At 44.6% G+C, this 12,195-nt stretch overlaps 2 protein-coding genes across 3 annotated transcripts in view; one reads left to right on the forward strand and one right to left on the reverse strand.

Annotated features, from left to right (window-relative positions):
* pde9aa (phosphodiesterase 9aa) overlaps positions 1–3,927 on the forward strand; it is a gene marked incomplete at its 5' end in the record, with an annotated part of 19,077 nt that extends 15,150 nt beyond the window's left edge. The window contains 7 exons of the mRNA XM_084461299.1: positions 33–189; positions 593–706; positions 1,478–1,582; positions 1,927–2,055; positions 2,142–2,237; positions 3,281–3,332; positions 3,508–3,927. Of these exons, the coding sequence (XP_084317425.1) occupies positions 33–189; positions 593–706; positions 1,478–1,582; positions 1,927–2,055; positions 2,142–2,237; positions 3,281–3,331 (652 nt within the window). The 3' untranslated portion in view covers position 3,332; positions 3,508–3,927. The remainder of the gene's footprint in view (positions 1–32; positions 190–592; positions 707–1,477; positions 1,583–1,926; positions 2,056–2,141; positions 2,238–3,280; positions 3,333–3,507) is intronic.
* Positions 3,928–4,365: 438 nt separating this feature from the next.
* wdr4 (WD repeat domain 4) lies at positions 4,366–12,114 on the reverse strand. 2 transcript variants are annotated; one of them, XM_084452806.1, is made up of 11 exons: positions 12,013–12,114; positions 11,815–11,883; positions 11,350–11,490; positions 11,101–11,257; positions 8,605–8,717; positions 8,276–8,336; positions 7,973–8,131; positions 7,210–7,274; positions 6,718–6,904; positions 6,364–6,433; positions 4,366–4,806 (listed from the first exon to the last, which is right to left on the reverse strand). In XM_084452806.1, the coding sequence occupies exons 1-11, from the start codon at positions 12,093–12,095 to the stop codon at positions 4,595–4,597; spliced, it is 1,317 nt and encodes a 438-aa protein (XP_084308932.1). In that variant the 5' UTR covers positions 12,096–12,114; the 3' UTR covers positions 4,366–4,594. The 2 variants fall into 2 exon arrangements, with proteins under 2 accessions (XP_084308932.1, XP_084308931.1); XM_084452805.1 differs by having other exon boundaries at positions 4,366–4,812.
* Positions 12,115–12,195: the final 81 nt, after the last annotated feature.

The following is a 12,195-nucleotide window of genomic DNA, read 5'->3' on the forward strand; positions in this document are numbered from 1 at the left end:
CACCTTCCCTCTCTCCCCCGTCTTCCTCCCAGGTACCAGATCAACGCGAGGACGGAGCTGGCGGTGCGCTACAACGACATCTCCCCCCTGGAAAACCATCACTGTGCCGTGGCCTTCCAGATCTTCTCCCAGCCCGACTACAACATCTTCTCCAACTTCGACCCAGAGACCTTCAAACAGATACGTCAGGTGAGGGGATGGAAATCTGTGTGTGTGTGTTTGTGTAGTGTGTGTGTGTAATGATTTGTAAATCTGTTATTGTTTCTCTGTCTCTCTGCCTGACAACTGACTGATTTTGAGGACACTGATACATCCCGCTGTTCTAACCTGCTGGTCTCTGTCTGTCTGCTTGTCTGTCTGTCTGTCTGTCTGTCGGGTCTGCCTCTCTGCCTGTCTGTCTGCTTGTCTGTCTGTCTGTCTGTCGGGTCTGCCTCTCTGCCCGTCTGTCTGTCTGCTTGTCTGTCTGTCTCTCCGCCTCTCTGCCTGTCTGTCTGCTTGTCTGTCTGTCTCTCCGCCTCTCTGCTTGTCTGTCTGTCTGCCTGCCTCTCTGCCTTTCTATCTGTCTGTCTGTCTGTCTGCCTGTCTTTCTCAGGGAACCATCACCCTGATCCTCGCCACAGACATGGCGCGCCATGGCGAGATACTGGACTCCTTCAAGCAGAAAATAGACAACTTTGACTTCACTGATGAAGAGCATGCCACTTGTGTGAGCACACATATACTCATATACTACATGTTAACACATGCTGAATCACCCATTGTGTTTCCATGACATATAATCAATATTTAATGTTATGTAATTTGGGCAGCACGGTGGCTCAGTGGTTAGCACTGTCGCCTCACAGCAAGAAGGTCCTGGGTTCGAGTCCTGGTCGTTCCAGGTCCTTTCTGTGTGGAGTTTGCATGTTCTCCCCGTGCCTGCGTGGGTTTCCTCCGGGTACTCCGGCTTCCCCCACCATCATAAAGACATGCAATGAATGAATGTTGGTGGTGGTCGGAGGGGCCGTAGGCGCTGATTGGCAGCCACGCTTCTGTCAGTCTGCCCCAGGGCAGCTGTGGCTACAGATGTAGCTTACCACCACCAGTATGACTGTGTCTGAATACTGAATACTGGACTCTGTAAAGCGCTCTGGGTATCATGAAGGGTGCTATATAAATCCAATCCAAATCCAATCCATAATAATAATAATAATCATAGTAATTTGTATGATGAATTAATTAGTGTCTACTGATCATTCTATGTCCTTGCCCAAGGTGCCATACGACTGTCTGAACTGATCTAGTTTTTCCCGTGTGTGTGTTTGTTTGTGTGCATCGGTGCGTATGTGTATGCATGCTTTACGGTAATGCTTTTTCTAGTATTTCTTCTACTGCTTTTGTTACAAAAAATTTGTCTGATTTCTTTGCTCCACTGTCTATTTTGCACATGTGAATGTGCTCTGCTTACCTTGCCTCTCTCTGACATTTCGCCCTTCAGTTGAAGATGGTGCTGATTAAATGCTGTGACATCTCTAACGAGGTGCGGCCCATGGAGGTGGCCGAGCCCTGGGTGGACTGTCTGCTGGAGGAGTACTTCATGCAGGTACATACTAAGAAGCACTTCTAGCCTGTACAATACATATTATGTACCTGCAAATAGCCTACGTTTTCTACACTAGCTGCCTCAATGCTGTTGTTTATATTGTGTGTAAAACATCGATATCAAGTGAAAAGGGGATAAACTGACTGATTTATTTATTCCTTTAAGTGTCATGCTTCAAATGAAGCCCAGCCCATATAGACTTATGAGACATTTGTCGTTCAGTTTTCATAAACAAAGATCAAACATAACTCATGTTTACATTTGATATGTCAGCTTGAGAGCAAAGGATTTCTGACACACGTGGTATCATGGCCGTCATCTATTGCATCTCCCTGGGTCTCCAGAGTGACAGGGAGAAGGCCGAGGGTCTTCCCGTAGCCCCCTTCATGGACAGAGAGAAGGTCACCAAGCCCACCGCCCAGATCGGCTTCATCAAGTTCGTCCTCATCCCCATGTTTGAGACCGTGATGAAGGTGAGCCGCGCGCCATGACAGCGTGTGATCGTGACAGCGATGGCGAGGATGATGTTGCTTAAAGCTTGTATTTTGTTGTGAATCAGCTCTTCCCTCAGATTGAGGAGGTGATGGTCCAGCCCCTTAGAGAGTCCAGAGACAGATACGAGGAGCTCAAGCAGATCGACGACGCCATGAGTGAGGTAATCTGTGTGTGTTTGTAATACATGGGCAGTGGATACACTCTTCAAAAGGATGTTTTTTTTGTTTATTTTACACACTAATGTGTCTATATAAGGACTACACATTCTGTGTTATATTTGACACAACCACGTTAGAAAATCCAACACAACTAACACACCACTAAAATTCTAGTGTTAGCCATGTAAAAGAAACACAACTATAGTGTTGAGAGTTTTAATTCTACAGTGATTGTGTCAAAATATAACATTAAATGTGTAGTCCTTATATAGGCATATTAGTGTGTGAATAACATAGTTTAAGAGTGTAGTATTCAAGGACGTGCTGGTGTATAGATGGGTCATTACTGTGTTGGTGTATAGATAGGTCATTACTGTATTGGTGTATAGATGGGTCATTACTGTGTGGGTGTATAGATGGGTCATTACTGTGTTGGTGTATAGATGGCTCATTACTGTGTTGGTGTATAGATGGCTCATTACTGTGTTGGTGTATAGATGGGTCATTATTGTATTGGTGTATAGATGGCTCATTACTGTGTTGGTGTATAGATGGCTCATTACTGTGTTGGTGTATAGATGCCTCATTACTGTGTTGGTGTATAGATGGCTCATTACTGTGTTGGTGTATAGATGGCTCATTACTGTGTTGGTGTATAGATGGGTCATTACTGTGTTGGTGTATAGATGGCTCATTACTGTGTGGGTGTATAGATGGGTCATTACTGTGTTGGTGTATAGATGGCTCATTACTGTGTTGGTGTATAGATGGCTCATTACTGTGTTGGTGTATAGATGGCTCATTACTGTGTTGGTGTATAGATGGCTCATTACTGTGTTGGTGTATAGATGGCTCATTACTGTGTTGGTGTATAGATGGCTCATTACTGTGTTGGTGTATAGATGGCTCATTACTGTGTTGGTGTATAGATGGGTCATTACTGTATTGGTGTATAGATGGGTCATTACTGTGTTGGTGTATAGATGGCTCATTACTGTGTTGGTGTATAGATGGCTCATTACTGTGTTATAAATGTGTCCCACAGGTGCAAAAAAAGAAAACTGAGAACCTGACCATGGGAGGCAAGAAGAAATGAGGTATCGGCTCAGATGTATTTGGGTTTATAATCACACAAACGTATCAAAACATTTCCAGTAAATTGTACAACACCACTGAAACAGTAGCAACATTGCTTCAGATCACAATTTCAGTGCGGCCTTTCTGTTTTTAAGTTGATTAATAATTCATCGTGAATGTGTCCCTCGGTTTCAGCTCAGTGGGACCACAGTCTTACGAGGGGAGACAAGAGACACCAGACAGACCAAGCTACTGACTCACTGACTGGATGGACGATCCAAAGCCTTTATCAGGGAATGTCAAACTTGTACAGCACAGACTACTTCATTGAACAATATTTAGATATTATCTATTGCATTGTTTTTAAAATGTTTTTGTTTTTTACTGAATGTACAGATTTTTAGTCGCCTTTATTCTTTCCTACAAAAAAATAAAAGGTTTACTTAATTATAGTTTGTTGACCTCTGTATTGTTGTTTAGCCAGCATACTGTATATCCCAATAATGTCATCCCTTTATACCTAATGACAAATCTTATTCAATGTTTTGTTTCCACTGTTTGGACAGAAAGGATTGTTGTTAATCGCTGCTCTGCTGCCAAGTCGCCTACTGTGTGTGTGAGCGCTCAGCATCCTGAAATCCCCTCATTCACAGCTTTTGGAACGTGTGGAAACCACAACTCTCCCCGTCTTCTTTCTGGATGTTCAATTGTTCTGGAAAAGCATAGCATCAAATTAAGGTTAAAAGTGTGTGTGTGTGTGTTGGAGGGTGACCCTTCTAAGAAAACATCATCCATTCAATCGACAGACTGTTGCTGAAACATTCCAATGTTTTTCTCCAGTGGAAAACACACTCCAACATATTCTGTGAAGTGCCATATCTGATGAGTACATACAGTAGTGGAGAATGATATCAGAGATAACTAGGCTCGACAGCGCCCCCCAAGTGGTAAAGATACAACACTGCACACATATGTACTATTTCAAGCTAAACTATAAACATTTAAACATTTTCAAATAAGTATTTTCATGAACACAGACATCAAACTGCTGGTTATATAACTTTTATTCTAAAAATCAAGCAAATCTTTGTATATCTGTACATCAAAACTCAAAATAAATTTACAGTACACAACTCAACTGACAAATCTGAGATTCCTCAGTCCGTTGAAAAAGGTTAAGACATCAATTATAGTCATAGTATGCAACTGAGGTTGCATCAAACTCAAACTAGTGTGCTGAGAAAAAGCTAAATGATTTCATCCTCTCTCCTTGCGGTGGATTTCAGCTGGATGTTGGAGCGTCTGTCTTATTGTCTGACTTCGCCTTCTTGGCCTTCTTACCGGCTCCGTTGGCCAGCTGTCTGTTCCCCGACCCCCTCTTCTTCCCCCAGTGCTGATTCTGCTGCTGCAGCCGCTGCTGCTTCTTCTCCATGTAGGAGGCCATGTTGTCAAAGTTGGCCTTGTACAGGTGCTGGAAACGGCTCTCAGCTGCCTCTGAGGCTGGTGGGGAGAGGTTACGGTGAGTGTTTTACAGGGCCAGAAAGATTAAATAACTTAAGACGAAATAAAAATATAATTCAAGTGATGCATTTCGAGTAAATAACTAAAAAGCCTAAATCTGTGGAGTACAGACAGTCAGAGCATCTACTAAATACTAGGGATGTAATGATAACCGGTATAATGATTAACCAATAACCACGATAAAATGTGATAAAATTGATTGCGCTAAAATTATCATTAAAACCATGTTTGATTACCGCACTTTGAAAAACTCACTATAAACAGCATCACCTAAACAGTATCCAAGACGCATTATTTTAATGTTTATGCAAGCAAAGAGTGCATAGTGCTGCTGATTTGTGGTTTTCCATATAAAACTTGGTGAAATGATCTCAGTGTGTGTATCAGTAGATTTTGAACATTTTCAGCACATTTGAACAATACCGCAATAATACTGATAACCATGTTAATGTGGGTCACTATAATCGTATTGTGACATTTTCATACCGTTACATCTCTACTAAATACTCAGTGAGCTCAAAGGACAAGGGCACACCTGTAGAAACGACCTCTCAGACTCCCACACTAGAACTACGTTGCCGAAATAGCAGGACGTGAGGAGGCAGAGACCTCCTAAGCGCCGCTGGTTAGCGCTGCTCTTTAGAGTGAGGGTGTGTTGAGAGAAGGTGTGTTGAGAGAGGGTGTGTTGATTGTGGGTGTGTTGAGAGAGGGTGTGTTGAGAGAGTTGTGTTGAGAGTGAGTGTATTGAGAGAAGGTGTGTTGAGTGTGGGTGTGTTGAGAGAGGCTGTGTTGAGTGTGGGTGTGTTGAGAGAGGGTGTGTTGAGTGTGGGTGTGTTGAGTGTGGGTGTGTTGAGAGAGGGTGTGTTGAGTGTGGGTGTGTTGAGAGAGGGTGTGTTGAGTGTGGGTGTGTTGAGAGAGGGTGTGTTGAGTGTGGGTGTGTTGAGAGAGGGTGTGTTGAGAGAGGATGTGTTGAGAGAAGGTGCGTTGAGAGAGGTGTGTTGAGTGTGTGTGTGTTGAGAGAGGTGTGTTGATAGAAGGTGTGTTGAGAGAGGGTGTTGAGAGAGGGTGTTGAGAGAGGGTGTGTTGAGAGGGTGTGTTGAGAGAGTGTTGAGAGAGGGTTGAGAGAGGGTGTGTTGACAGAGGTGTGTTGAGAGTGTTGAGAGAGGCGTGTTGAGAGAGGTGTGTTGAGAGAGTGTTGAGTGTTGAGAGAGGGTGTGTTGACAGAGGTGTGTTGAGAGAGGGTGTGTTGAGAGAGGTGTGTTGAGAGAGGTGTGTTGAGAGAGGGTGTGTTGAGAGAGTGTGTTGAGAGAGAGTGTTGAGAGAGGGTGTTGAGAGAGGGTGTGTTGAGAGAGGGTGTGTTGAGAGAGGTGTGTTGAGAGAGGGTGTGTTGAGAGAGGTGTGTTGAGAGAGAGTGTTGAGAGAGACTGTTTAGAGAGGGTGTGTTGAGAGAGGTGTGTTGAGAGAGGGGGACCAGGCTGATAGGAGGGCAGAGGGTCCCCTAGCATAGCTGTGTGTGCTGTGATGACTCACCCTGTAGAGCCTCATAATGGGGCTCGAGGGCCGCGGTCACTTGTCTCACCTCCGCGCTCTCGCTGTCACACTGGTCACAAGACACGCAGCCGCATGAACAACATTGTAAGGGTGTGTGAGTGTTTTTGAATTTATATCACTTACATTCTGGTATACAAAAGTAAGTGATATACTGTGATAGATCTGGTATAGTACAATCTGAAATGAAATATGAATGCCTTAAGATTGGCTAGAGTGCCCTTTCTATGCCAAGTTTACCTGATGCAGGTCGTTGGACTGAAACATTGTTATATGAAGTTTATTTTTGTGTGTAGACAGTGTGCGGGAGCATTTCTTTGTATGCCATAGGCCTACCTCCCAGCGGTCTTGCGTGTGTGTGTAGATCTGGAACGGGGTGTCCCGGCTATCCAGCAGGACCCAGAGCCGGCCTCGGGGGTCAAAGGTCAGATCCAGAGGAGAGTGGGGTAAGGTCAGCTTATTACAGGGGACCATACGTTCCTCTACCCCCTGGTCCAGTCTAAAGAACTGCACTGTGGGAACTCTGGAAACACAGAGCAAATGTCTCATCACAGCTCCCACTCTCCTCTCCACTCACCTAGATAGCTTGTGTCACCTGTGCTATAAAGACCTCCAGTTACCAAGTCAATACTCACCTTTGTAGCAACTACAACATAGATTCTACTTACAATGTGAGCGGAACATATCCGCAACTATCTTGCCCTTGAACAAGGGACGCGTGCAAATTCTTGATTTGTGTTTTTCTTGAGAGATGCATAAAAGTCCAAGATTCAACAAATTCATTTTCAATTGAACAATTCAAAATTCAACTGTGACAGCGACACTGACCTCTCACACTGCACAGCAACATGACGACCGTCAGGAGAGCCAGCGATCCTGCTGACCGCAGACCTCTGGGAACCAAGATGGCGGTGAAGGGAGAAAACACCGGGAGTGAGAGGAAAGTATGTGACCTGCTGACGAGAGCCAAGCCAGCGCTGCCATAGTAAACCGTCTAGGAATGCTGCCGCAGTGTACGGTACTGTGTGTAGGACAACAACAGGTAAAAAGGATGCAGTGAACTCAAAAATGGCGTCTGTGTCTGGCTGGGGTAGACGTGTTTGGTGTGGGTAGGACTGTTGAGTAACTATGCAACTCCTATGAAAATAGCTAACTGAGACCTGCACTGTGTGAAGAAAAACATGCAGCAGGTGCAAAGATGTTTTCAGCTTCAGCCCAATATGAACTGTCCAAAGACATACCAGGAGATACTATTCTAAGATGCTAAACTGTTAGATTAAAGTAAAGGTAAAATGCATGTTTAGCCCTGTTTTAAGGTTACTTATGATCATATACAATGGTTCAGATCAAAACGTTGACAAAACTAGCACTTTTGAGAAAGTTGATAATTGCTCTACCACCGTTTTGGTCATACAATGGATGTGGGTGGGCACCTTGAAAAATCATTCAAAAACATGTTAAACTCGATTTCAAAGACAAGAAGTAACCTTAAAACAGGGCTAAACATGCATTTTCCCTTTACTACTCCTTTAACTACAGAAAGGCAACCTGAAGCGTCAGTGATGTGGGCATGTTCTGTTCAGTCAGTCACCTTCTCTTTATCTGCTTCCGTCATGGGCGTGTCCTTGGTAACAGGCGTGTCCTCGGTGACGGGCGTGTCCTCGGTAACAGGCGTGTCCCTCAGCTGCTTCAGGTCCCAACTCTGGATCCTGCGGCCGGACTCGTACTCCCACAGCTTCATGGTCCCATCCTGACGACACCCCCCCCGTCACATGACACCCCCCCGTCACATGACATGAGCCAGCCCAGCCTGGAGGACCAGGAATCATCTCAGCTCATCAGCTCATCCAACACACCGGTTTTGGAGAAAAATGTGAAAGTGAGAGACTCCTACCCCTGATCCAGAAAGTAGCCAATCCGCATGTCCTGGTGGGACCAGCAGAGAGCTGACAAACCTATGAGAAAACAGAGGGGACAGCAGTAACCAATGAGGGTGGTTCAGCATAAAACAGAGGGGACAGCAGTAGCCAATAAGGGTGGCTCAGTATTAAACAGAGGGGACAGCAGTAACCAATAAGGGTGGCTCAGTATAAAACAGAGGGGACAGCAGTAACCAATAAGGGTGGCTCAGTATAAAACAGAGGGGACAGCAGTAACCAATGAGGTGCTCCGCATAAACATTTCAGTCATGCAAACAGTCTTGTCAAAAGCAGTCATACTCACTCCAGATGTCCCAGGCAGAATGACTGGATGTTGTAGGGTGACTTCAGGTGGCTGACCCTGATCTTCTCATCGCGGTCAGCTGAGATGATGTACTTGTCATTGGGGGTCAGGGTCTGGGGGTGGGAAATGACTCAGAATGAGGTTGTACCGTTGGACCTGCTACGTGACCCAATCCTACACTGAGCTTTGACAGGCTGCCATCTTGAAAATAGTGTTGAAGCCGAAACAAAAGCAAACCATGCCAATGTAGAACACTAATATGTGCCTAATATATTAGACTTTTCTTTACAGGGCACACACTAATCCACCCTGGGGTCTATTTGCTTTGCAGTTCTGGTTTCCAGTCTAAGCGGATCTGGATCCCTCTGTCCAAAAACGGGCCTACCCTAAATGTGATGTGGCAAGTTTCTTAAAGAACTTCTTCAGGAATAGACTACTTTGTTTGGTATGTCCTAGCGACTGGCGAGACTAGACTGCTTGATTTGGCATTTGTGTGACAGGATCCCAGCGGGCTCTACATCGGAAACCAAGCAGTGAACAGTGAATAGAAACCCGTCTCTCACCGGGGGACGGCCTGGTGACGTGAGGTGACACTAACCCGACAGTCTGGCCAACACAGGAGGGGACTGACGGGTTGGTCAGCGTTTCTTTGGTGTGCCATGGCCACCTGTGGAAAACTGGCCATGTTGCCACGTCTGCACTAGGGAATCTTTCAAAGACGGTCCTTCAAGGTTTGTGTGACATCATTGATGCTAAGCCAAAAGAGAACCTTTTCTAGTTTGGTTGATGTTAGATGAGTATTTACGAAGCTAATAAAGCAGTATTTTTGTACACCAAAAGTGTGTGAGAGCTGGCTGTTCTCATCCTCGCGACAAATGTAATTATATAGTTATAAGCAACTTGGACTGATGCGTGCCAGATGTTTTGTTTCACATAACAATCTGGGAAAGCTTTGATGGAAACTGTTTGGAAAAGGGCAGGCACTTTCAAAACTACTCTGCATGTGATTAGATGAACCCCGTCTATCACGGGCAAATCAAATTCTTACCGAAGCCAGTCAGGAGAAGAGTGAAAACATCTTTTCCTCAGAGCACAGCCTTCAGTGTTGTTCTTTGCTTTTTTTTCAATGAAGAAATACTCTCCAGTTCAGATTTAACTGATGCTATAACGGCATCCAGTGTCTCCCCTACCCAACGGGATCCGCCCCTCCTGAAAGACCCAAAAGGTCAAAAATAGCGGACTTTTAGATCACTAACATTCTTAGCATAAGTCAATGGAGTTTAACATAGCATCAACAGCTAGCAGACATTTTCTGACCTGGAGTGAGAGATGAAATGAAAATATTTTCTGTTGCTGTAGCTACATAAGTAATGTAACCAGTTTAGTCTGTGTCTTCTGATGGTAGTAACTATGTAGGCTAACACTAGTTAGTGTTTTGACTAAATGGTGTTGCATTCAAGTTAGTTAGTTAGTTCACATTTTTCCTATTTAGGCTAACATGCATTTTCACGTTTCACTTTGAAGCATTGACACGTTTTCTCCAGGATTTTTTTTTCTAGTAATGTATTTATGTGTTGTAAATACATATTGTTATGTATGTTTATTTATTTATCCTAAGTTATGTGCACTTGTTTAATTTCAGCTCAGTGTAAAGAAATGCACCGAAAATATGCCTTACACCTCTATGACGACACTGTTGACACCATGTATCCGCGACAACGCTAGTAGTTTCAGGAGGCCTACCAACCCCCTGAAAAAAAGCCCTTGGGAAACACTGAGCATCTATGCTAACATCCGCCATTGTTGTTTTGGAACAAACAATTGGTTCTGGCTGTCGTCAGACCTATACCCCGCCCAGTGTAGCTACTAGTATTTCCTCATAGAATGCTGATTGGCTAATCGTTTTCTGATCATGCATAAACAGATCTCTATTGAGCTTTGCCAGACTGATGTGCGGAGTGAAACAACGTGAGCTCACGAGATCAGGCTGGTTTCACAAGGCTAATAAGCAACATGGCTACAGGAAAATAGGGATATAGACAAATAAATAATGTAGCCTATTACTTAATTGAAAACGTTGTCAGTCAATGGTTTGTAATGTAGTCTATGCACTTTCATTTTGAGCCTGCATCTTGCCCACAGTTTAAAAAAAAAACATTGATAAATTGTTCAGTAATGCAAATTCATACCAGCTTCATTCGCAGCGCAGGCTCAGAAAGAAGCGAGCTGATGAGCTGACAAAGCGTCCGCTCAGTGTTCATTATCTACAGTAGGCTACACACTTTGTGCCAGTGGGGGAAAAACATTTTTTGTCAGACTCCTTTGTCACCTCTCTCCATCTTCTTACCTTGGGTTTTTTCGCTTAGTTCCAGGCTTCGGTTACACGGCTTAGTATATGGAAATGGAATATATCAAACCCCAAATGAGGTCTACTGCGTGTCTAACTTATAAGATGCATGCCCTCTAACTTGGTGGCGGTGGGGAGGCGTTCCTTACCATAGCCAGCAACATGGAGAGATGTCCCAGCTTCAACTCCCCTGGCTTGCTAGGCTCCACCACAGAAAATGAGTAGACATCTCCTGACTTGTCTGCTACTAGCAGCTCCTCCTCATCCTGGGTGAACACCAGGGAGGTGCATCGTCTCACCACCCACCTGGACACACACAGCGCAACAGCCTCAAAACATAGCTTTGTACGTCACAGTGAGACACAGTGAGTATAAGGGCCTCTCCCTGGGTAGCCTACCTTGTACTAATGCACTGCCAGGAGGGTTCAGTGCTGAAAAGAACCAGTCGTTTGTTGTCATCTGTCAACGCAACCAACTTCCCAGAGGAGGAAACAGCGAGAGCCAGGATTTTGTCACTTCCTTTTTCTTCTGAACCATCGCTACAAAGAACAGTGGAAGGGGTTTGAGGCCGGGCACAATATTACAATTCAGTTGGTGTTAGATACATTTCAAGACATTTGACATTTACATTTGAGCGTTAAATGTACATTTTATCACCCATTTGTACATTTCAAAACCATGTAATCCCACATCTGAATAGCCAGCTGAATGTGAGCTCTGTTCAACGGCGAGAGATCGCTATCCAGTCAGTGGATGACTATGTGGGTGCATTGTTTTGAGATGGGCACGCACGACCATACTATGACAGCTCCCAGACAAGTGGAGCAAGCAGAAAGGAACTAACGTTAGCTCATTAATTCAACCTTTTGTTGTCAGTTTCAGTCTCCTTCGGCCTCTGTTCCGCTGTGCTGCAGTCGAACACAAATGGATCTCTGAAATGTAAAGCGACATGCTAGCTTAGCTAGTTTATAGCCTAAAATGTAAACACATCCTGCGATTTTACAGATTTGAGCAATGTGCGCGTACAGTACAATAAAGACATGCCCTCTAATCATACTTACCTGGTAAGTATAGTATGTATTGCAATTAGTTTTTTGTCACTGCTTGAAAGGAACCATTCTCCACAACTACAAAGTGCTGCCATGGCTCTGGCATGTGTGCTGGTGCTCGCTACAGTCGTTCACGTGGGAAGCGGACACCGCGCATGCTACTGCGGCTCCAAATTTTGTCGCGCATTGTTTACG

Source organism: Borostomias antarcticus (assembly GCF_949987555.1).
Source record: "Borostomias antarcticus genome assembly, chromosome: 2".
In the NCBI taxonomy this organism is placed as follows: domain Eukaryota; kingdom Metazoa; phylum Chordata; class Actinopteri; order Stomiiformes; family Stomiidae; genus Borostomias; species Borostomias antarcticus.